The following is a 25,865-nucleotide window of genomic DNA, read 5'->3' as shown; positions in this document are numbered from 1 at the left end:
TCATGTTTATGCTCAGTGCTAACTGTGCCAAACTGCTGAACTTACCTTCCGGCTAGGATCATCATTCTGGTGTTCAGTAGTTTGATCAGCTGTTATAGGTTTAGAAGTCGGGTCTTTACTTTTACTTGCTCTTATTCGTGCTAACTCATCACTTATATTGTCACCATCAAGTTGACGCTCAAGTAATGCAATTTCAGGCTCTTTTATAACTTCAATGTTCTCTTCTTTATTTTCGGGGCTCTCACTGTTGTCTGTAGAATCTACCAATTTTTCTAAAAAAAATACATAGCTTTATTTTTGCAATTTTGAACACATGGAATTTTCTAAAAATGAAGGATGTAGAAGCTCAATTATATTTGCTTGGTTGCATAATAATTTCTCAATGGAGACATAATGGCATGTGTATAATGCCAATATGATGCCTTACCTGTGTATTACACCATGTCCTAACCCGTAGTCCTTCAGCATCTCCCCCCAAAAATTGTCACAATAATGTCCTTCCCTATGTAAGGCTAACATGGTGCAAGATTTTAAGATATATGATTCTAAATTGCTAAGGTTACAGGTTATGCTATCACATTGCAGGTTGGTTTTAGTCCACACCAAAAATGTGTAAGATTTGCTTGCACACTAGAAAATGAGATCTATAGTGACTTGAAAAACGAATCATGCCCCGTGAACTTTTTCACATTGTTTCATGTTACATGCACAAACCTAAATGTATTTTATTGGAATTTTATGTGCTATATCATATGCAAAGTACCAAGCATTTGTGAATTGCAAAGGAAATTATATGTAGTTTTCTATCTATTTTTAAAATACAAATCTGAAAATTGTGATTTGCATTTTTAATTCAGTCCCCTGTAGTCTGATAACCCTAAATAAAATCCTGAGTGACCAGTTGCCTTCAGAAGTCACATAATTGGTAAACTGAGTCCCTCTGTGTGTAATTTATTCTCGGTATAACTACAGCTGTTCTGTGATGGACTCAGAGGTTTGTGTGAGAACATTAGGGATCAAACAGCATCATGAAAATCAAGGAACACACTAGACAGGTCAGGGATAAAGTTATAGAGAAGAGTAACGCAAGGTTAGATGATAAAAAAATAATAGTCCAAGCTCTAAAGATCTCATGGAGAACTATTCAATCCATCATCCAAAAATGGAAGGAGCATGGCACAACTGCAAACCTTCCAAGACATAGTCGTCCACATAAACTGACTTCCCAAGCAAGGAGAGCACTAATTAGAGAAGCAGCCAAGAGGCCCATGGTCACTCTGGAGGAGCTGCAGAGATCCACAGCTCAGGTGGGAGAATCTGTCCACAGGGTACATATTAGTCATATACTCCACAAATCTGGGCTTTATGGAAGAGTGGCAAGAAGAAAGTCATTTTTGAAATTAAGCAAGAAGTCCCATTTTTGCAAAAAGTCCTGTAGGGGATACAACTAGCATGTGGAAGAAAGTAATCTTGTCAGATGAGACCAAAGTAGTTAGTTTTGGGCTAAATGCAAAACGCTATGTGTGGCAGAAAACTAACACTGCACATCATCCTAAAAACACTATCCCCACTGTCAAACATGGTGATGGCAGCATCATTCTGTGGGGATGCTTTTCTTCAGCAGGGACAAGAAAGCTGGTAAGAGTTGATGGAAAGATGGATGGAGCTCAATATGGGGCAATTCTGGAGGAAATATTATTAGAGGTTGCAAAGAACTTGAGACTGGGGTGTAGGTTCACCTTCCAGCAAGACAACAACCCTAAACATATTGCCAGAGCTAAAATGGAGGGATTAGATTAAAGTATATTCATGTGTTTGACTGACCCAGTCAGAGTCCAGACCTAAGGCCCACTAAGACTATGTGGCAAGACGTGAAAATTGCTGTTCCTCTCACATTCCAAAGACATACTGATAGGGAATTTAGATTGTGAGCTTCATTGGGGACAGCGATGATAATGTCTGCAAAGTGCTGCGGAATATGTTAGCACCGTATAAAAATAAAGATTATTATTATTATTATAGACTTCAGCTACAGTTAAGCCAGCAAATGCTCCTTCAGCCAATGTAGCCACTTTTCGATTGTAGAAAACTGTGTTATAATAAGTTCTTCCCTAAAATTAAACCACCTAATAATTGTCCTATGTTGGTGCAATATTGGCACGTAGTGTCACAATTTAGGTCATTCCTCCTGATAGGCAATGCCTTCTTGTCTAGCATTTAGGAAAAAGTGTGTGAAACACATGCTAAATGTGTATGACAGATTATGGTGCAAGGTAATTTAAATTTGTGGTACGTTTAGGTTTAGTAAATCTCCATTTTTTTCCTCCTTTCAATGAAATCTTAATCTTAAAACTTTAGCATGTGAAATACCTTTTTCTTTGGAAGGGTTTTCTGTTTTTTCAAAGTTGGTGTGATACAGGAGTGATAAACCCAGCCAGTCATATAGGATATAGGATGACCTCATGCGTTCCTAAAACAATAAAAGATACTCTTAAACATCGTAGAAACATTTAAAAGGATATCTTCATATGTCATAAAGTGTATTTTATAGCTTAATGCAGATGTAATGATCTGTCTATCATAGTATATATCGTACTTTTCAAGGACGGCGTCTAGATTACAACACGATCTTCATTATGGCAACATCTCAAGTGCTCCAGCGATTTGTGTTATTATACAGTTAGGTCCATATATATTTGGACAGAGACAACATTTTTCTAATTTTGGTTATAGACATTACCACGATGAATTTTAAACAAAACAATTCAGATGCAGTTGAAGTTCAGACTTTCAGCTTTCATTTGAGGGAATCCACATTAAAATTGGATGAAGGGTTTAGGAGTTTCAGCTCCTTAACATGTGCCACCCTGTTTTTAAAGGGACCAAAAGTAATTGGACAGATTCAATAATTTTAAATATAATGTTCATTTTCAGTACTTGGTTGAAAACCCTTTGTTGGCAATGACTGCCTGAAGTCTTGAACTCATGAACATCACCAGACGCTGTGTTTCCTCCTTTTTGATGCTCTGCCAGGCCTTCACTGCGGTGGTTTTCAGTTGATGTTTGTTTGTGGGCCTTTCTGTCTGAAGTTTAGACTTTAACAAGTGAAATGCATGCTCAATTGGGTTGAGATCAGGTGACTGACTTGGCCATTCGAGAATATTCCACTTCATTGCTTTAATAAACTCCTGGGTTGCTTTGGCTTCATGTTTTGGGTCATTGTCCATCTGTAGTATGAAATGACGACCAATCAGTTTGGCTGCATTTGGCTGGATCTGAGCACACAGTATGTCTCTGAATACCTCAGAATTAATTTGGCTGCTTCTGTCCTGTGTCACATCATCAATAAACACTAGTGACCCAGTGCCACTGGCAGCCATGCATGCCCAAGCCATCACAGTGCTTCCGTCGTGTTTTACAGATGATGTGGTATGCTTTGGATCATGAGCTGTACCATGCCTTCGCCATACTTTTCTCTTTCCATCATTCTGGTAGAGGTTGATCTTGGTTACATCTGTCCAAAGAATGTTCTTCCAGAACTGTGCTGGCTTTTTTAGATGTTTTTTAGCAAAGTCCAGTCTAGCCTTTTTATTCTTGATGCTTATGAGTTGCTTGCACCGTGCAGTGAACCCTCTGTATTTACTTTCATGCAGTCTTCTCTTTATGGTACGCCTACCTCCTGGAGAGTGTTCTTCACTTGGTTGGCTGTTGTGAAGGGGTTTCTCTTCACCATGGAGATTATTCTGCGATCATCCACTAATGTTGTCTTCCTTGTGCTCCCAGGTCTTTTTGCATTGATGAGTTCACCAGTGCTTTCTTTCTTTCTCAGGATGTACCAAACTGTAGATTTTGCCACTCCTAATATTGTAGCAATTTCTCGGATGTTTTTTTCTCTGTTTTCGCAGCTTAAGGATAGCTTGATTCACCTGCATGGAGAGCTCCTTTGACCGATGTTTACTTCACAGCAAAATCTTCCAAATGCAAGCACCACACTTTAAATCAACTCCAGGCCTTTTATCTGCTTAATTGAGAATGACATAACAAAGGGATTGCCCACACCTGTCCATGAAAGAGCCTTGGAGTCAATTGTCCAATTACTTTTGGTCCCTTTAAAAACAGGGTGGCACATGTTAAGGAGCTGAAACTCCTAAACCCTTCATCCAATTTTAATGTGGATACCCTCAAATGAAAGCTGAAAGTCTGAACTTCAACTGCATCTGAATTGTTTTGTTCAAAATTCATTGTGGTAAAGTCTATAACCAAAATTAGAAAAATGTTGTCTCTGTCCAAATATATATGGACCTAACTGTATATATGGGACATAATTAGAACAGGCTGACATTAGTTTGCAATGATCCTGTCCAGAATAAGGCAAGCACGGTATTAAGAAATGGGGTGTGTGAACTTTTGATCAGTGTTATTTGGGTGTTTTGGGTTGTCATTGTGATTTTAAAAGAGAAAGCACAGTAGTTTGACAGTAAATGGCTTCACCCAAGCACTAACCATGAGTGGAGAAAAAGTTTTGGTGTTATCAGTCATATTCTCTGAAAAAAAGGCCAAGAAAGCAAAAATTTTGCCGGGGTATGTAAACTTTTGAGCACAACTGTATCTTTATAGTACTTATTTGTGTTGCAAAGCTCAAAATGTTTCCTGTCTTGACAAAAAAGTCACCTGGTAACACTCTTGCTGTAAACATTAATAGGAGCGCTTAGCGTATGTGCACACGTTGCAGATTTCCTGTGGATCCACAGCATTTTTTTCCGTGCAGAAGAGCTGCAGATCCGCAAGCGATTTACAGTAGTACAATGTAAATCAATGGGGGGAAAAAATGCTGTGCTAATGGTGAGGAAAACTCCACACTGAAAACGCAACAGATTAAAAAAAGGACCATGTCAATTCTTTTTGCGGATCTGCAACGTTTCTGCACCCATTGACTTCCATTGATTCAGTAAAATCTGCTGCAAAACTGCAGGATCTGCGGTTTTGCTGCAGTTACGTGCGAGAAACGCTGCAGATCGGGAGGAGAAAGAGTGTGTGGGTGGAGTGTGGGCGGAGACTGTGTGTGTGCGGAGAAGATGTGCGTGTCTGTGTGTGGGTGTTTGTGTGTGTCTGTGGGGCTGTGTCTGTGCCTGTGTGCGGAGCTGTATGGGGATCTGCGGGGGTCTGCGGGGCTGTGTGTGTGTCTGTGTGCGGGGGTCTGTGGGGCTTGTGGGGATCGCGGGGCTGTGCGGAGGTCTGCGGGGCTGTGTGTGTCTGTGTGGGTGTGAATGGGTGTGTGCGGGGCTGTGTGTGTGCGGGGCTGTGTGTGTGCGGGGCTGTGTGTGTGCGGGGCTGTGTGTAGGCAGGCATTGTCCGATGGGACTACTAGTCCCATCCAGCTATGCCTGCTACAATGACAGCTAGAACGAAAGAAACAACAAAGTCCTCCAACACCAGTAAACTTGAGTGTAGACAAATTTTTTATTCAGATACAAGAAAATTTCAAGAACAATTACAAATAGGAGATACCAATAGACCATACATGTGATGGAAAAAATGCAAACGCTGGACATTAGGTAGTATGATTAGATCTAAAATAGGGCAGTGTATATATATATATATATATATATATATATATATATATATATATATATATATATAGGATACGCCACACATAAAAAACCACAAACTCAATATAAATCAAAGTGTAGATAAAACTAAGTACAAAATATAAAGTGCATAGTGCAGAAAATGGTTAGATTAATTTGTGTGGCTATCATATATCCAAGGGCATAAAATAGTACACATTAAGTAAATATCATTGATAATATAGTATCAGGCTAAATGACCAATGAGAATGTGCACACCATAACTTAGAAGTACCCAAATTTAGAGACAAAAAAATATCAGATGTAAAGTATACAAGGTTGTTATAGTTACCCTATATATATATATATATATATATATATATATATATATATATATATATATATATATATATATATATACAGGTCCAGCATACCCCTTAACGTGCGTTTCAATCTTACATCTTCCTCAGAAGGGGTGCACCCTTTCTGAGGAAGATGTGAGATTGAATCACTGTGTGCTATAGTTTCAATGCAATCAGTGTTTTATCAGCAGAAAATTATCACTGCAGGACTAGGTGTCTCATGCAGGCCAGGTAGGCTCATCTGTGTATCCCTATCACTGAATAGCAGCTTCACACAATGCACAGTGTACACAGGGTGTGAGTCAGGTAATACACAGCTTAGAAGTCTTATCTCTGCTACATCTACATCAGACAAATCAGGCATTCTATCAAAACTACAGTAAGCAGCCCAGTAGGTGCTATGCCACTGGAATCAGGGTCTCTGTCTCTACATTATACTGCTATCAGGTTTCAAAGAAAAAACCTGCTGACAGATTATGTTTAAGAGCATATTGCAAACTGTTTAGTAACTGCATTCAATGCATGATCATACAATGCTATACACACCTTAGCGTCCAGTAAATTAATGTCTTTTCTATGGATTTCGTTTTTGTTGATGCAGCTGCATGATTTATGGCTGTTAGCCAGCCTGAGTACATCTGGGAGTTGCCTGATTGCTAGGAACATGTATTCAAGCTGTCTATCAGCTGTAAATCATGCAGTTGCAGCAAGGAAAACTAAATCTCCGAGCAGTCACAAATGCTCGGAGACCACCCGAGCAACGAGTATACTCGCTCATCACTATACCTTAACAATAAAAATGAATTGTGAAACTATTACAAACTGAAAACAAAAAGATGCTCAATGGCGGGTCACCGTTATAAGACCATCAGTGTGCAGAAGCATGATGAGCGAATGGGCACAGCAATACCTGGTTAGAGATGAAGTTCAGGAACGTTTCATCATTCATATACTTCTTCATCTCGTATTCTTCTATAACTGTATTATAGGCGCTTTCCATGATCTCTCTTCTGGACAAAATTCTGCTCTTCAGAATGTCTACTTCTCTCTGCAACTAGGGAATGTTAGGATAAAGGTGAATAGCAAGTGTAATACAATCCTTGGTTATTAAAATGTCACCTTCTAGGACAGACATAACCAAGGTTCAGGCAAAAAAATCACATAACATTAGTAACCTTGATAGCCTGGTGCTTACTAAACACTAGACTGATAGGGAGATGTTATAGTCTATTTTTCATGTGGTTTTGTTGCTTTTTTATTACCAATTTGTCACGAAACACCTTCGCTTCTAGTCAGGGACTTGTAGCTCTCTGGTGCCCCCCTACCCTGCTGGCCAATAAGGGTATTGACAGAGGATATAAAAAAGGGCGCAGCTGCTCTAATTTATGAGTATTGCGGCATGTGTTGTGACTGGATGTATATATACCACCGGTTCCTGACAGGAACTTATATATACCTCGATCCAGTCACCACCAAGTCCCCAACACCACATAAATACGAAAACTATGCTGCCACCACCGACCTCTTATATGTGGATCGGACCCATTTGGTAACGTGAATTTGCACGGAGTATGTGGCAGATCGTTTATAGAGCAAGAAAAACGAAGCTAGCAAATTTATAAGGGGCAGCACGGTGGCTCAGTGGTTAGCATTGCAGCCTTGAAACACTGGAGTCCTGGGTCCTAGTCCCACCAAGGACAACATCTGCAAGGAGTTTGTATGTTCTCTCCGTGTTTGTGTGGGTTTCCTCCGGTTCTCCGGTTTCCTTCCACACTCCAAAGACATACTGATAGGGATTCTAAATTGTGAGCCCCATTGGGGACAGCGATGATAATGTGTGCAAACTGTAAAGCGCTGCGGAATATGTTAGCACTATATAAAAATAAAGATTATTAGATTGCCACAAACAATTGTAGCAGTACTGCAATATAACTGCAGCATGTGAATAGTCCCTGACTCACATAGAAAGGGCCAAAGTGGCCACTTTTTTTCTACCCGCTGAAACTGAGCGCATCTCGTTATCTATCCAAAATATCATATATCCATATGAATATCATAGTTTATAAACAGCTAAGAGACAAAAGAACATAAGCTGCCATATGTCATATACTGCAAGTTTCTGCAAAGGTGAAACCTCTACAATCCCGAAATGATTTTATGCCCCATCAACTGTTTCTTTTATGTTGCAGGAATGGATAAGAAAAAAATGGGAGTGTTACGACGCTGTCCGTGGAGCATGGAGTAGCATCCACTGACTTTATTAAAGGTAGTTTAAAACCATAAAAGACAGCGGTTAAGAGATAAAAAAGGGACACAGCGAACTAATCGAGTACTCGGATATTCTTCAGGTTTATACTGGGCTGTCTCCAGTTCTTGCGGTATATGTAGTTTTTTTGTTAGAAAATTGCGGTCACATGATTAAAAGGGCAATTAGAAAACAAAACCCATAAATATGCAAAGTTCATTGTTACTATGGATAACTTTACAACTAGATGGAATAGTGGAAGCCGAACAAAAATATTACGTGCAGCTTAACGATATTTATCTCATAGTAACGTGGAAATGTTTTTTCAGAGCGTTATCTGAACTGTAAAAAATATCGAATGAAAGTTTAACAACAGATATACTTGCTGCATATAGACATCTATGAGGTTTATCCTTGTATCTTGTATTTATTATGTATAGCCATACAGAACATGTATTGGATCTGCTATCTGCGACCTGGGCCAGGGATGGTGAGGCAGTAGAAATAATCCAGATTCACATCCTGACTTCTCAGCAGCAAAAAGGGGATGACAAGAGTTCAACTCTTGCCTGTAAGTAACCACCTCCACTACAACAGTGACATCTAGTGGTGGAAGAAAATATGGCATGTTTATAAAGAAATAACCAGCTTTCCAGGGATTCAGCATAGTTATGCGTAATAAAGCATACACAAACATAAAACCTAATAGATATCTATATTTAGCATAAGGTATCTGCCATGTTGACACTTTTAACCTTTTAACTCCAATTTTATACCCAAAAAATAGCATGTAACTAGTGATGAGAGAGTGTACTCGTTGCTCGGGTGACCTCCGAGTATTTGTTAGTGTTCGGAGATTTCATTTTCATCACCGCAGCTGAATGATTTACAGCTACTAGCCAGGCTGAGTACATGTAGGGGTTGCCTGGTTGCTAGGGAATCCCCACATGTATTCAGCCTGGCTAATAGCTGTAAATCATGCAGCTGAGGCGAGGAAAACTAAATCTCCGAACACTAACAAATACTCAGAGATCACTTGCTCATCACTACATGTAACCGGTGAAGTAGAGAAAGCCCAGTATGAACATGACGTAAGGGGTACACGTGACTCATGACCGCTTTTACTGACTTAAATGCCTAACCTTAATTACTTACTGCATCGGATCTCTCGTAAACTGCCTTATCATAAGATCCCCTCCTGAATAACAACATTACACCAGATTTGGATTAAATGCTACAGCAGCCTTTTATTAAACATAAACACAACATGTAAACAATATCCCCCCAAGGAGTGGTGGTCCTCGAAGCCTCAAAAATAACCTTGCAGAAATTCAAATTGTGTTCCTTGGCCTCCAGGCTTAAGGTACCGTCACATTAAGCGACGCTGCAGCGATATCGACAACGATGCCGATCGCTGCAGCGTCGCTGTGTGGTCGCTGGAGAGCTGTCACACAGACCGCTCTCCAGCGACCAACGATGCCGAAGTCCCTGGGTAACCAGGGTAAACATCGGGTTACTAAGTGCAGGGCCGCACTTAGTAACCCGATGTTTACCCTGGTTACCAGTGTAAATGTAAAAAACCCCAAACACTACATACTTACATTGCCGTGCCTGTCGCGTCCCTCACCTTCAGCTTCCCTGCACTGTGTGAGCGCCGGCCCTAACAGCAGAGCGGTGACGTCACCGCTGTGCTTTGCTTTACGGCCGGCACTGACACACTCAGTGCAGGAAGCTCTGAGCAGCAGCGCGGACGCCGGGGGACATGACAGACATCAGAGGGTGAGTATGTAGTGTTTTTTTATTACTTTTACAATGGTAACCAGGGTAAATATCGGGTTACTAAGCGCGGCCCTGCGCTTAGTAACCCGATATTTACCCTGGTTACCATTGTAAAACATCGCTGGCATCGTTGCTTTTGCTGTCAAACACGACGATACACGACGATCTGACGACCAAATAAAGTTCTGGACTTTCAGCAACGACCAGCGATATCACAGCGGGATCCAGATCGCTGCTGCGTGTCAAACACAACGATATCGCTATCCAGGACGCTGCAACGTCACGGATCGCTATCGTTATCGTTGTTAAGTCGCTCAGTGTGAAGGTACCTTTAGTCTTGCCTCCAGCCACTAAGCACCAGCTCGGAGGCAGATAATGACCAACCCGGCCAAACCAACCAATTACCAAATCCTTTAATCAGCCCCTCCACGGGCTGATCTACCACATACACTCGCAATCCACTCCGGGGGAGTCCAGGACCACTAGAGGTCCCCCCACCTTAGAATCTGCCATTCCCCTCTTTCCACCAACTTCGAGGACCTCCCTCTCCCGCAACCAACATAAATGTTTTGACACCTCAAACATTTGTGTCCCTCCAAACCAGTCTCAATTCCTTCCTGAACAGCGAGACACCACATGTCAACCCTGATTGCATTTAAATGCACGCCATCTGCCCTCCAAGATTCCCTTTCCGGATTCCAAATGTACATGATGCACTACCAATGCCCCATTCCGCGCAATGAACTGAGATACCACCCTATTTACTTTTATTCTGGCCTTATTTATCCCCTCAATTGAGAAAGCACCTCGCCACACCTTCCTCGGGATAATATCCGACCAGACAAATAACAACTTCGGAAACGCCGCCCAAAGACTCAAAATGTCTAACTTTATGTCCTTTATCAATTCCCTACAGGGCCTTTTGCCCAAGTCATTGCAGCCCAAATAAATTACTACCATATCCGGAGCTCGATCCAAACGAACAAACTGGTGAAACAGCAAAAGCTGGCTCCATATCATTCCGCGTTTCCCGATCCACCGCAGAATCGCTGTCTCTCTTGAGAACCCCAGTTGCCGCCCATCCGGCTGAATTGCGGCCCGCAAAGCCGCCCAAAAAACGAAAGAGTGGCCCATGATCCACACCAGCCGGTGCTCGCGGCCTGAAATAGATAACACAACAATAAGAAAAAAACAACTCAACTATTAAACCATTAGACCAAGTTCGGGTGGATATAGGAAATGAATCTTCTCGACTCCCACCGACCGATCTTTTTTACCACCTCCTCGCCCAGGCCCCTCCTGGCAGCTTCCGTCGCTGCGCCGATCCTAAATGAGTGCCCACTGTAATCCCCCGGTGAAATTCCCCCTGCAATCAAACATTTCTTAAAAACCGCTATGAACTGAAATCAAGATAAAAAGGAACCGTCCTCATGGACCAAAAGGGGGTTGGACAATCCTCCGCCCATCCCCATGAAAGCATTGACACACAGGGCCGGGCATAACGGGGAACCGGACACATTAAATAACACCACTTTACAGCCTTTACCTTGACTGTCTGTCTTAGAAAATCGAAGCCGAATAACTACCCTATCATTATACACGTCCACGTCTTCCCTCAACAAACCCACTTTGGTTCTTTTAGAGGGGCTGACCAACTCCCCTAACCGAAAGGCTCCAAAGAACGCTAATGCGAAGGCCGCCTTAAAAAGAATTATTTCCCATTGCGTTGAACAGACTGAAGCTAACTGATTGCCCAAAATGAACAATACCTCGTATGATACTGGGCGTCTTTTATCGCTCACCGCCCAACCTTTTCTCCATCCCTTTAACGTCTGAACTACCAAAAAAGGCTTTGTGACGTCCTTAAGGCCCCGAGCCTTGAAACCAAATGCAATGCCCGCCAACAACTTGTTCAGTCTAGACACGGACCAACCCGACTCTTTAAAATGCCTGATCAACAACAATAATCTGCTCTCATCCTGTAGTCCCGCCCCTAAAGAAACACCCCACTCTTCCCAAATACCCCATGCCCTGCTGATACTAACTCCAAGACCTAGCCAATAAAGAATTCTGAAACAGATAATCTACTGCCCGCCAGGAAGCTTCCATAACTCCGCTGGGCACTCCTGGCCTGTTGACTCCGCCTGAGGTACCACTTCTCAAAAATGAACCCCCTGCAAGTGAGAAAGAGAAACAGAGACAGGGTTAGAAGCCATCGACCTGACCTCCGCCACAATCCACAAATTCAAAGATAAGCCCAAAAACACCAAACGCTGCAAAATTTTTACTACCGCCGGTGAATCAGCCGACAGTGAATTTATCGCCACAGCAACCGCATCGGACCCACATGGAAAACTAATCTTCCTGTCTTGCACACTGTTACCCCATAACGACAACGCAACAACGATAGGGAACAAATGAGACAGAACCCGATTTTGTAGCCAACCTTTCTCCCACCAGAAACCAGGCCATTCAGCCAACAACCAACTGAAAAAAACAAACCAAAACCACGATCATCCACCACGGCAATGATGAAACCCAAATCATCTGAATTCACAACCGGTTTTATCCAGATAGACTTTCCGTTGTAATTCTCCCCAAAATTTGCCCATACTGCCAAATCTTCACGCAATTCCTTCTTTAGTCTGATAAAATGAACTGGAGATCGAACGCCCCTGGTCGCCAAAGACAACCTGCGGCAGAATGCCCTTCCCATCGGCATAATACGGCAAGCGAAGTTCAATTTGCCAAGCAAAGATTATACCTCCCTCAGCTTCAATTTTTTAGCACTACATGCCCTAGACACCTCTTCGCTCAGAGCGCTGACCTTATCCCCAGGCAGCCTGCACACCATTTCTAAGGTATCGATTTCTATACCCAGAAAACTCAGAACAGTGACTGGACCCACAGGTTTGTCCAGAGCTCAAGGAACCCCGAAAATCTTGCACACTCTCTCCATAGTGTGCAATAGCACGGAGCAATCGGTACTTTGAGCCGGGCCTATAAACAGGAAGTCATCCAGATAGTGAATGCAGGATTTCAAGCCCAACACGTCTTTCAACACCCACTCCAAAAAGGTGCTAAAAGTTTCGAAGTACGTGCAGGAAAGGGAACAACCCATGGGTAGACAGCGATCGACGTAAAAACCTCCATCCCAATAGCAACCCAGGAGATGCATACTCTCCGGGTGAACCGGTAGTAGCCTGAAAGCCGCTTCGATATCCGTTTTCACCTACAGTGCGCCACCCCCACATACCCGCACCAAATCAAAAGTCGCATCAAATGAAGTGTAAATCACTGAACATAACTGAAGGTCAATTCCGTCATTTACTGTGGACCCTTTCAGAAAGGACAGATGATGAATCAATCTGAATTTATTGGGTTCCTTTTTTGGTACCACGCCCAACGGGGAACCCTCAGATTGCGTATAGGCGCCACTGGAAAAGGGCCAGCCATCCTACCCAATTTAACTTCGCTTTCCAGCTTTTTAGCAACCATGCCAGGAAATTGCATGGCCGATTTCAAATTTTTTGTGGAAAATTTATGTTCCGCATCCACGAATGGAATACGGAAACCATCCCGAAAACCTCCTTCTAACAAAACTGCAGCTGGTGAATCAGGGTACCTATTTAGAAATGGCACCATGACGTCCAGACGAATTGGCGTCATTCCTTTTTTAAGAACCGTCTCCACTTCTCTGTCTGCCACCCTTAAAACATTTGAATGACCCGTGCGGTCCCCCGCAAGTTGCACATTCATGCTTGAATTTGCATTTTCCCCAAAATTTACATGACCCTTCATTGAATGCAAAGCACAGTCCTCTCTGCATTGCCGCTGAGTGTCCCGACTGCCCTGAACCCCCAGCGCTTCCAAGAAACGACTGGCTGCCTGACCCGAAGCGTGACAGGACCATAACCTTCATCCACAAAGCTATATCTTTGTGATCCCACCGAATACTGGGCCTAATGGCCTTCCGTTGCCGGAATTGCTCATCGTATCTGAGCCAACCTTGGCCCCCGTAAGTCCGATAAGCTTCCCCAAACGCATCCATGTAACAAAAAAGCCCCGAGCAGTTCTCGGGGGACCTCTCACCAATCACACTCGCCAAAATGGCGAATGCTTGTAACCAATTAGAAAACGTCCTAGGAATCAGCCTAAAACGCCTCTTTTCTTCCTCTTCTTTTTTAAAATCATCTTTGCGCAGCCTGTCCAATTGAAAACGCTCTAGTGGTAATAAGGAGAATATTTCCACGTATTCCCCTTTCCAAATTTTATCCCTAGTTTCACTTTTTAAGTGTGCCCCCAACGGTCCCTCGAAACAAATGTATACCTCCCCACGGGCCGCGTCATCCAAACGCACTGCCGTCCTGTGACACCCCATCCGAAGGTGCAGGGTCCCTTGCTGCTGACGCCGCCGCTGTGAAGATGCCTGAGCCAGCGTAACGCTGCCAGCTCTGGGAAGTGCTCCTATCTTCAGCTGTGACATGGCCAGACCCCCTGGATGGACTCAGCCCCGGACTGCGCTGGCTAGAGGAAGTCAGCCCTCCAGCTCCCTGCCCCGTCCCAGGCAGAGCGCTGCTGATAGGGCCGGCAGAACGCCGCCCGTTAGATGCCACACGCCGAGAGGCCTGGTAATAAAGGCCCCCGTCTCCTCGAAGCGTCTGCTCCTCCGCGCCAAGCAGGCTCACCTGACCTGGCGCAGCCCACCGCTCCTGGTCCCGACACCTGGTGAGTCACCCGCGCCGAGGAGGAGGCCGACACTTCCCCTTGCTGCAGGCCCCGCCGTGCTGCTGGATTCCTCCCGGCTCTGCCGCGGGCCGCTGCTGCACCGCCGCTCGCGTCTCCTGCCGGAGGGTCCCTAGAGGGGCTCCTGATATGGCGCCGGGCCCGAGGGGTGACATCGGGGCTCAAGCGTGCCGGAGGCATGGACCTCCGCGGCCGGCGTCCCTCTGCAGGTACCTGGGCTGGTCCCGTCACCGCACCGTCCAGAAGGCTGCTGATGGACTGCTGCAGCCATTCGGTGCCCTGTGTGCTGGCCTGTTCACGCAGTCTCTGCAATAAGGCCTTCACATCCATCACTGGGGATTGATTTCAGCCACCGCCGGACCAGCAGGTGAGCGTGGCAGTTGCTGAGGTGAAATTGTCAGTTTCTTATCCAAATCACCCCCTCAGCAAGTTCCTCCTGCTTGCTCCTCTCTGACTCATCCAAACCCCGCCCCCCTGTCCAAATTCAAAAGTACACAGCCCAAGCAAACTATTTAACCCCTACTTGCCCTTACCCACCCTGAGGCTCTGCCATTCCCCGTGACCCCGTCATGCTGGCCTCCCTTGAGGGCCAGGGGCCCAGTACAGCCTTTCCTTGAAGATCCAAGCACTGTATTGGCAACGTGTTCATTCACAGCCTCCATTTTTGTGACTTTACCACTATTCTTTAATATGGTTTTAAAGTACCTTTACTAAGTGGATTTTATTCCATTCTCCACAGAATGCCATTTTTTTCTTATCCAGACCCAGTTGGTGCTCCTCAAGAAGCGGCAGCAGTCCTACAACACTAACTAACTTCCACATCTCAAATAATATTACCTTGGGGAGCTGACTGATCTTTCCGATTTATCCACAGTATTTTTCAATTTCTATGTTATAGAGTACATAATTTTTTATTTTTAACAAAAGAATTTGGATATAAAACATTGATGAAAGTATCAAGATTCATCTTACTGTGTCTTCAATGTCTTCCACCTCCTCCTCCTTCTCCTCCTCCTCCTCCTCATCTTCCAGGTCATCAAACTCTGAGAGATCATTGAAATTCCGCCTAAGACGTATCGATGTTTTTTTTAACCTTCTCAGTACATTCAAAGAAAACGTCTTAATAAGTTCGCTGTTGCTCCTTGATCCGACTCTAACAATTTTGCAGTGGCTGGATTTATATATCCCTAAAAAACAAAATTGGTGTTGACTTTTGAATACTGCACCTACGCTATGCACATTATGCTTTCTGTTCCTTGCTTTTTTTTAATCATCTGGTATTGTAATTGGTTGGTGACGTTTTGCAATAAAGCTTTTAGGGTCATGGCTTCTACTCGTTAAATTATTTTCATACCACTTGTTTTATACAGCCATCATCGGTCATCTTTGTAGCACAGTAATTAGCTGTTAAACACAATGCAAGGGCCATTTCTTAGGTAATAGTGCACAATGGTTGCCCCAATTATAGTGTTCATTCCCAATCATTGTCCGATGTCAACTTGTCCATTGATCAAATGACAAAGACCATTCACTCATATGTCTTCAATTGCATCTTTTAGGCCGGAGTCACACTACAGCAAGATACGGCCGAGTCTCGCAGGTTAAAAACAAGCTCTGGCACCGGCACTCCGGAGCGGAGCGTGCGGCTCCATGTATTACTGTGCGACCGCACGCTCCGCTCTGGAGTGCCGATGCCAGAGCTTGTTTTTAACCTGCGAGACTCGGCCGTATCTCGCTGTGTGTGATCCTGGCCTTACGCTGATACTGAAATCATCGGTATCAGCATAGTGCCTTATGTTAACAAGTGATGTGCTACCGACAATATGCAAACTGTATGTAGAGGAGGGGGAAAGCAAATGATCATTCACAAAAACCATCACATAAAAGGGCACCAGTTCACTTTCTATATCAACACAGAGAATGTATTTGCTTGTGCAAACGGACCTGAATAAACAATTAGTTTCGTGATCCCTTCTGCTGGTAACGTCTGCAGCCAATCACTGGCTCTGCAGCTCGTACTGTACAAATCAGCGGAGCCACTGAGCCCAATGATTTGGACTGCTGTAAAGAGAATCTTCCTCACTCTCTTTCATTATTATTGCTATTTTATGTAAAGTTGTTGAGCTAGAAGTTGCTGTTTTTTTATTTTTTATTTTAACTTAGCTTCCGCTTGGTGATGTAGTCATTGCCTTGATATATTTATCAGCATTATTTTACCTTCCAGAAATTGATCAAGGGCATGGTTTGTGTAACAGACAATCAGTATCGGATTGCATCCTTGCCTCCATGTCCTTCCATTTTTCAAAAGAGCATCAACAATTTTCAGTCCAACATATGTTTTTCCTATAGGCAAAGGCAGAAGAGTGTAACTTTAAGTGGGTGTTTGTAATGCTTTGTTATTTTAGACAAACCACAGCTATAAAGGACAAACATGCAGCTAGATAAAAAGTAGTTTATATGCTATATGCCACACTAAAGGGGACAGTCATACTGTTGAGTATTCTATTGAGAACCGACTGTCACGGGGAGACTAGGTGGGTGAGAGCTAATAACCCGGGCCCCTGCAATTTCCCTCAGACTAGGGAAATGCTGACTGACCCTCTACCTGAAGTTTACACTGATGGTGTGCATGTCCAGGCCTCGAACCTCACCCTGCCTCCTGTTCTAACCCTAAGCTGAAAACCTCCGCACTCCACCCAGTGAATGTAATACACCAATACCCACAGTAAGCACAGACAAGGATAAAGGAAAATATACACCACGCCGCAGTCACTCAGGAATATGCAGCGCCCCAGAGTCCTGGTTGTTGCAGTAATGTCGCTCTGCCACTAAGGGGAGTGATGTTACGTCTGACTGCACTAAAGGAGTTCACCTGACCAGGTAACACTCACACTACACTTCACACTCCGGCCACCAGGGGGAGTGGTTCTATCTAGTAGGCCACTCCTCACACTCTGGTAAAACTGGGGGTTGGACAGGAAGACAGGGAGAAGTAACTAGGAAGAGCTAGAGAGAGGACCTGTCAGGGATGGGATCCTGACAGATTCCTAAGAAAGGACAAAAAGAGAGAAAAACGGGAATACAGCAAAGAGGCGATAGGACCAGAAGGAGTCGTGCTGTAAGATCGAGGCAACATCCTTCTGAGGCGCAAACAGTCGGTGGCTGGAACGCCGAGAAAGTAAGAGAATTTAAGCATTACTTCAAACCACGGCAGGACAGTCAATTATAGGTTGGCTGTCTCACTTAAACACCTAAGCAGACAACAGAGGCAGCTGCGGGAGAGGAGCGACTCTAGAGTCCCGGAAGAACTCCAGGCCTACCCCGTCATACGGGTGCGTCCTAACCATATCCTCTGGGGGAAAGATAGAGAACGAACATCAGAGACAGACAGAACCAGTTGTGAGGACTATCCTGGGGAGCTCAGCAAGGAAGGACTACAACACACAGGCGCTAGAAGGTAGACACTGATTCCCACCTGCAAAGGGAACTCTGGATGTGCCGTCGGACCGGCCGGTCTCAGCCAGCCCTGTTAACAGTGCTCTGGATTGGGTACCTCCAAACCTTCAGTAAAAAGGTAAAGAGACTACAACCTGGTGTCCTCGTTATTTACCGCGACCTGCACCACACCACCACAACATCATCACCATTTCCTCCACCTTCATTGTGCGCCCCTCAGCAGAGTCACGGACCGGGTCTAGCCACCGTGACAACCCCAGAGCAGAGACTCAGAGGCCCGGTACCGGGTACCCCTCGACCCTGCGGCAGTGGGGGCGCTACAACTTGGCGTCACGAACAGGATCTACTTAAGCCTGAAGAATCAGGTCATGTGTGCCTTGGAACTGTGATTTATTGTGCTTGGACTGTGACTTATTGCAAAGACTGTGCATTGTTATTGCCGCCAAGAGTTCCCGCCACAATTCGCCATCGCTGCGCACGGAGGGAGGAGCCTTAGCTTCGTGGGCGGAACCGGTTAAAAAGAAGCGCGGAACGAGAAAGCGCGGTAAGGTGCTAACCCCGGAAGAGGAACTCCGACCTCCAGCAGGTTAGTGGGAGGAAGGGACAGCCATGTCTGAGTCAGGGGAAGCGGAGGCGGCGGTCGCAGCCGTGAACGCAGAGGCAGCTCCGGTCCCCATAGCGGACGTAGCCGCGGCCCTAATACCACCACTGGTGGCCACGGAGCCCGCTGCCCCCATCAGCCAGTCGGACACTGCCGCTACCACAAAGGCCATAATGCCCTTCTCTATGCCGTACCTGCCCGGAGCGGCCTGGCTCCCGCGATACTCCGGGGAGTCGCACACATTAAATGATTTTAAAGAGGGAATCTGCAGCCTGCTTGAGTTCTATCCCCTGACGGAGCCTCAGAAGGTTCATATGATAATCGGCCAACTCTTCGGGGCGGCTCTGAGAGAAGTGAAGTCCTGGCCCGCTGCGGATAAAGGAACTGCACAGCAGGTTTTTGCAAAGCTTAAAGCCACCTTCGATACCCACACTGCTACAGAAATTAAACTGACTTTCTATGGATGCAAACAGAGACCGCAGGATAGCTTACGGGACAATGCCCTTAATCTGCAGGAGGCGCTGCGAGCTATTAAGCAGTGTGACCCCGGCAGCATGCAAGATGAGGATAAACTCCTGAAAGAGCGGTTCATTGAGGGGCTTCTGTGCAGTCACCAAAGGGGCCAATTACACTTCCTGGCCATGCAGAATCCAGACTTGACTTTTGCGCAATTCAAGGATAAAGCTATCCAGGCGCTGCAGGAGCGACAACCCAGCCGCACAATACCACCCAGGCGTCCCGCCCTCACATACCACCAGGAGGTGGCGTCGGATGCCCCAGTTTCCGCTGAGGCCAATGCCCAGAGCCTAGAGGACAACTCCCCTGCAGGACTCCGCCTCCAGATGCAGGAGCTGACCAAGAGCGTTGCTGCCCTGGCCCGGACGGTGCAGTCCCTACAGGAGGCCCCAAGGAGAAGATCCAGCTGGCCTCCAGACCAGAAGATGTCCCCTGGATGCGACAGAGGAGGACTCCGCCGACCAGAGGCCGGGACAGCGATCGCTTCCATCCGGACGGACGACCCATCTGCCGCCGCTGTCACCAGGTGGGCCACCTTGCAAGGTACTGTCCTTTAAAGGAGCAACCCCTGGGGCAAAGGGCCAACCCCCAGAAGTAGGACGATCAGGCCCGCAGCATTGGAGAGCCAAATACGTTGGAGGGCGACCAGTTCTTCCTGTTGTGGTCGACGGTATCCCCATGAACGCTCTGCTGGACACGGGTTCTCAGGTGACGACTATGCCTTACGTGCATTATAAACGGTATTGGGAGGACACCGATATTACTCGTGGCCCCGATGACGATTTCACCATCATAGCCATCATAGGTCAGCCGTTGCCACAAGTGGGATATAAAGAGGTCACCATCAAGGTGGGGCGGGTGGAACTGAAGGCCCAAGGGATTGTAATTGTTGATATTGACCGCCGTGAATGTAATCCCATGATGACCATCGGTACTAATGTTATAGAAAATTGTCTTGCAGAAGTTATTGTTTTGTTGCAACAGGTAGCAGAAACCGCTGGCCATAGTGAACAACGCGCCCTGCAAAAAGAAATCAGAGCTCTGATGCAGAGACAGCAGGTAGAGCTGACTGGTGGTGAGATTGGTCGTGTCACTGTGAGTGATTCAAACCCCATCGCGATACCCCCCAGGAGTGAGATGTTAATATGATGTCGGGCAGCCATAGGCCTCAGGGGTAAGGACTACCAGGCCTTGGTAGAACCTGTATACTCAGACAATAGGCCTACTATCCTGACAGCCCGGGGGGTGGTCGACGTCCACCAAGGGAGGGTGCCCGTACGTGTCCTCAATTGTGGGGAGGAAGAGGTTCACCTCACCAAGTATGCCACGCTCGCCAAACTGTTCGTTGTCAATAATAGTGTGATACAGACACCTGAACCCTTGGTCCCGTCAAACGTGGCGGAGGACAACGGTTCTGCAGGGCACTCGAAAGATTGGTGTCAGGAATTGCATGTGGGCACTGACTCTACCCCAACCCATCAGAAACAGGGGGCCTACAGGGTAGTTCACGAGTACGAGCAGGTATTCAGCAAACACCCCTTAGATTTTGGACAGGTGAAAGGGATCCAACATCACATCCCCACAGGAGATCACCGACCCATAAAAGAGAGATATCGCCCTGTACCCCCATCTCATTACCAGTGTGCCAAGGACATTTTGCGAAAAATGAAGGAGGCTGGGGTGGTGAGAGACAGTTGTAGCCCCTGGGCAGCTCCATTAGTCCTTGTTAAAAAGAAGAATGGTACAATGAGGATGTGTGTTGATTACAGGCAGTTGAATCGCATTACACATGAGGACGCATACCCTCTGCCCAGGATAGAGGAGTCTCTGGCTGCCTTAAAATCTGCTAACTACTTCTCTACCTTAGATCTCACCAGTGGGTACTGGCAGGTTCCCGTGGGGGAGGCGGACAAAGAGAAGACGCCCTTCACGACACCGATGGGTCTCTGCGAATTCAACTACATGCCCTTCGGATTGTGCAATGCCCCGGGGACGTTCCAGAGGATGATGGAGTGCTGCCTGGGGCACAAGAACTTTGAAACCGTGCTGCTGTATTTGGATGATGTCATTGTCTTCTCTAAGACCTACGAAGACCATCTGAAACACCTGGCTGAGGTGTTTGAAGCCCTGTCCAACTTTGGCTTAAAGGTGAAACCATCCAATTGTCATCTGCTGAAACCCAAGGTGCAGTACCTGGGCCATGTGGTGAGCGCTGAAGGAGTGGCCCCAGACCCCGACAAGGTCACGGTGATCCAGGACTGGCCGAAGCCCAGCAACCTCCACGAAGTCCGGCAGTTCCTCGGGCTGGTAGGCTATTACCGGAGGTTCATTAAGGACTTCACCAAGAAGGCCGCGCCCTTGCAAGACCTGTTGGTGGGCCAATCAAAGAAGACCAAGGGGAAAAACACCCCATTTGATTGGAACGAGGGGCTGGAAGGATCCTTCACTTGCTTGAAGTCGGCACTGACGGGAGAAGAGGTATTGGCCTACCCTGAGTACGACCAACCTTTGTGCTATATACGGATGCCAGCAATGTAGGATTGGGGGCCGTGCTGTCCCAGGTCCAGAAAGGCCAGGAAAGGGTAATCGCTTACGCCAGCAGGAAGCTTCGTCCCACGGAAAGGAACCCTGACAACTACAGTTCCTTTAAGCTGGAATTCCTTGCCATCGTCTGGGCAGTGACAGAGAGGTTCAAACACTACCTGGCCTCAGCGAAATTCACCGTCTTCACGGATAACAATCGGCTAACGCATCTGGATACCGCCAAACTCGGGGCCTTGGAACAGAGGTGGATGGCCCGGCTGTCCAACTACGACTTCACCATCAAGTACCGGGCAGGACGCAAGAATGCAAATGCCGATGCCCTGTCCCGAATGCCCAATTTGCCCTGTTAACAGTGCTCTGGATTGGGTACCTCCAAACCTTCAGTAAAAAGGTAAAGAGACTACAACCTGGTGTCCTCGTTATTTACCGCGACCTGCACCACACCACCACAACATCATCACCATTTCCTCCACCTTCATTGTGCGCCCCTCAGCAGGGTCACGGACCGGGTCTAGCCACCGTGACAACCCCAGAGCAGAGACTCAGAGGCCCGGTACTGGGTACCCCTCGACCCTGCGGCAGTGGGGGCGCTACAAATACACTATAAATGTGCAGGGCAAAATAAACACAAATATAGGAAGGAGTAAATAAGACAAAGGAAAATACACCACCAGCAACGATTCTCCAACAACCAGCTCTTCACTCCAGACCGAGATAACAACGCAAGACAGAAGCTATAATCGGCGACGCCCAATGATCCGGAGAACTATTTAAAGGCCATGGGCATGGCCCAGCTTCCAATCCGAGGATCAGGTAAATTAACCCTGGAACAGCTGGACAAAACCTAGCCGACGCCAATGAGCAAATAGTGGTCAAAAGCGGAATTACCGCTGTCTGTCGAACGACCTGGTCTGAACAGCGTCCGACATGACAGTACCCCGCCTTCTACGAGGGACCCCAGGGCCCTCACGGCTTATAGGACCCGGCTTGTCTGGATGGTGACGATGAAAAAACCTGACCAGCCGATCCACATGAATATCCGAGGCTGGTACCCAGGACCTTTCCTCAGGCCCATAACCACGCCAATGTACCAAGTACTGTAAAGTACGACGCACTACACGAGAGTCAACCACCTTGGAGACTTCAAACTCCAAATTACCATCCACCAAGACTGGAGGTGGCATAGGCGCCGCGTCCACAGAACCCACCACCTTCTTTAGAAGAGACCTGTGGAACACGTTGTGTATCTTATAAACTGTAGGGAGCTCCAATCGGTACGCTACTGGGTTAATGACGGCGGTGACCCTAAATGGACCAATAAACCGTGGACCCAATTTAAGGGATGGTATTTTGAGTCTTATGTTTTTTGTGGATAACCACACCCAGTCATCCACACTCAGGTCCGGACCTGGCACACGTTGTTATGACCCCAATGGCGAGGGTCTCAGAGGAACAAGTAAGTCTGCGACGTACAAAAATCCAGCTCATAGGGCAGTGGTAACTGGGTTGACCATATATCTACTCCTAACGCCAACACTAGAAGTAGCCGGGGAACATGCCTACGTTGGTCGCTAGATGTCTCGCGCCAGCCGGAGGACTAACTACCCCTAGAAGAGGAAAACAAAGACCTCTCTTGCCTCCAGAGAATAGACCCCAAAAGTAGGATACAAGCCCCCCACAAATAATAACGGTGAGGTAAGAGGAAATGACAAACACAGAGATGAACTAGGTTTAGCAAAGAGAGGCCCACTTACTAATAGCAGAATGTAGTAAGATAACTTATATGGTCAACAAAAACCCTACAAAAATCCACACTGGAGATTCAAGAACCCCCGAACCGTCTAACGGCCCGGGGGGAGAACTCCAGCCTCCCTAGAGCTTCCAGCAAGGTTAGGATACAGATTATGTAAAAGCTGGAACAGAAATGCAAACAAAAACAAATAGCAAAAAGCAAGAAAGCAGACTTAGCTTAATTTAGCAGGAGCCAGGATCAGTAGACAAGAGCACAACAGATTAGCTCTGATTACAACGTTGCCAGGCATAGAACTGAAGGTCCAGGGAGCTTATATAGCAACACCCCTGACCTAACGACCCAGGTGAGCATACAAGGGATGGCAGACATTCCCAGAGTCAAATCACTAGTAACCACTAGAGGGAGCCAAAAAGATAAATTCACAACAGTACCCCCCCCTTAGTGAGGGGTCACCGAACCCTCACCAAGACCACCAGGGCGATCAGGATGAGCGGTGTGAAAGGCGCGAACCAAATCGGCCGCATGCACATCAGAGGCGACCACCCAGGAATTATTCTCCTGACCATAGCCCTTCCACTTGACCAGGTACTGAAGCCTCCGCCTGGAGAGACGAGAATCTAAGATCTTCTCCACCACGTACTCCAACTCGCCCTCAACCAACACCGGAGCAGGAGGCTCAGCAGAAGGAACCACAGGCACAACGTACCACCGCAACAAGGACCTATGAAATACGTTGAGGATGGCAAACGACACCGGAAGATCCAGGCGAAAGGATACAGGATTAATGATTTCCAATATCTTGTAAGAACCAATGAAGCGAGGCTTAAATTTGGGAGAGGAGACCTTCATAGGAACAAATCGAGAAGACAGCCATACCAAATCCCCAACGCGAAGTCGGGGACCCACACCGCGGCGGCGGTTGGCAAAACGCTGAGCCTTCTCCTGTGACAACTTCAAGTTGTCCACCACATGACTCCAGATCCGCTGCAACCTATCCACCACGGAATCCACCCCAGGACAGTCAGAAGGCTCCACATGTCCCGAGGAAAAACGAGGATGGAAACCAGAGTTGCAGAAAAATGGCGAAACCAAGGTGGCGGAACTAGCCCGATTATTAAGGGCAAATTCAGCCAACGGCAAGAAGGTCACCCAATCATCCTGATCAGAAGAGACAAAACACCTCAAATAAGCCTCCAGAGTCTGATTAGTTCGCTCCGTTTGTCCGTTAGTCTGGGGATGGAAAGCGGATGAAAACGACAACTCAATGCCCATCCTACCACAAAAGGATCGCCAGAACCTGGAAACAAACTGGGATCCTCTGTCCGACACAATATTCTCAGGAATGCCGTGCAAACGAACCACGTTCTGGAAGAACACAGGAACCAGATCAGAAGAGGAGGGCAGCTTAGGCAAAGGAACCAAATGGACCATCTTGGAGAAACGATCACATATCACCCAGATGACAGACATGCCCTGAGACACCGGAAGATCAGAAATGAAATCCATAGAGATGTGTGTCCAAGGTCTCTTCGGGACAGGCAAGGGCAAGAGCAACCCGCTGGCACGAGAGCAGCAAGTCTTAGCTCGAGCACAAGTACCACAGGACTGCACAAATGACCGCCCATCCCTTGACAAGGAAGGCCACCAAAAGGACCTGGCCACCAGATCTCTGGTGCCAAAAATTCCCGGGTGCCCTGCCAACACCGAGGAATGAACCTCGGAAATGACTCTGCTGGTCCATCTAGCAGGCACAAACAATCTGTCAGGTGGACAAGAGTCAGGCCTACCAGCCTGAAATCTCTGTAACACACGTCGCAGATCTGGAGAAATAGCAGACACGATAACTCCTTCCTTAAGAATACCCACAGGTTCAGCGACTCCAGGAGCATCAGGCACAAAGCTCCTAGACAGAGCATCGGCCTTCACATTCTTAGAACCTGGTAAATACGAGACCACAAAGTCAAAACGGGAGAAAAACAATGACCAGCGGGCCTGTCTAGGATTCAGGCGTTTAGCAGACTCGAGATACATCAGATTTTTGTGATCAGTCAAGACCACCACACGATGCTTAGCACCCTCGAGCCAATGACGCCACTCCTCAAATGCCCACTTCATGGCCAACAACTCCCGATTGCCCACATCATAATTTCGCTCTGCCGGCGAAAACTTCCTAGAGAAAAAGGCACAAGGTCTCATAGTAGAGCAACCAGGACCTCTCTGCGACAAAACGGCCCCTGCCCCAATCTCCGAAGCATCCACCTCAACCTGAAAGGGAAGTGAGACGTCAGGCTGGCAC

The 25,865-nt window shown here is 46.5% G+C and overlaps 1 protein-coding gene across 8 annotated transcripts in view; it reads right to left on the bottom strand.

The window, feature by feature from the left end:
- LOC143782307 (NFX1-type zinc finger-containing protein 1-like) overlaps positions 1-25,865 on the bottom strand; it is a 197,424-nt gene that overhangs the window by 71,364 nt on the left and 100,195 nt on the right. For all 8 annotated transcript variants that reach the window (XM_077269622.1, XM_077269626.1, XM_077269623.1 and 5 more), the window contains 5 exons: positions 16,917-17,042; positions 15,672-15,886; positions 6,840-6,983; positions 2,371-2,470; positions 46-272 (listed from right to left, as the gene is read on the bottom strand). In XM_077269622.1, coding sequence (XP_077125737.1) covers positions 46-272; positions 2,371-2,470; positions 6,840-6,983; positions 15,672-15,886; positions 16,917-17,042 — 812 coding nt within the window. The remainder of the gene's footprint in view (positions 1-45; positions 273-2,370; positions 2,471-6,839; positions 6,984-15,671; positions 15,887-16,916; positions 17,043-25,865) is intronic.

Source organism: Ranitomeya variabilis, chromosome 6 (genome assembly GCF_051348905.1).
Source record: "Ranitomeya variabilis isolate aRanVar5 chromosome 6, aRanVar5.hap1, whole genome shotgun sequence".
NCBI classification, from domain to species: Eukaryota; Metazoa; Chordata; class Amphibia; order Anura; family Dendrobatidae; genus Ranitomeya; species Ranitomeya variabilis.
This window is presented reverse-complemented; position numbering and strand designations above follow the sequence as displayed.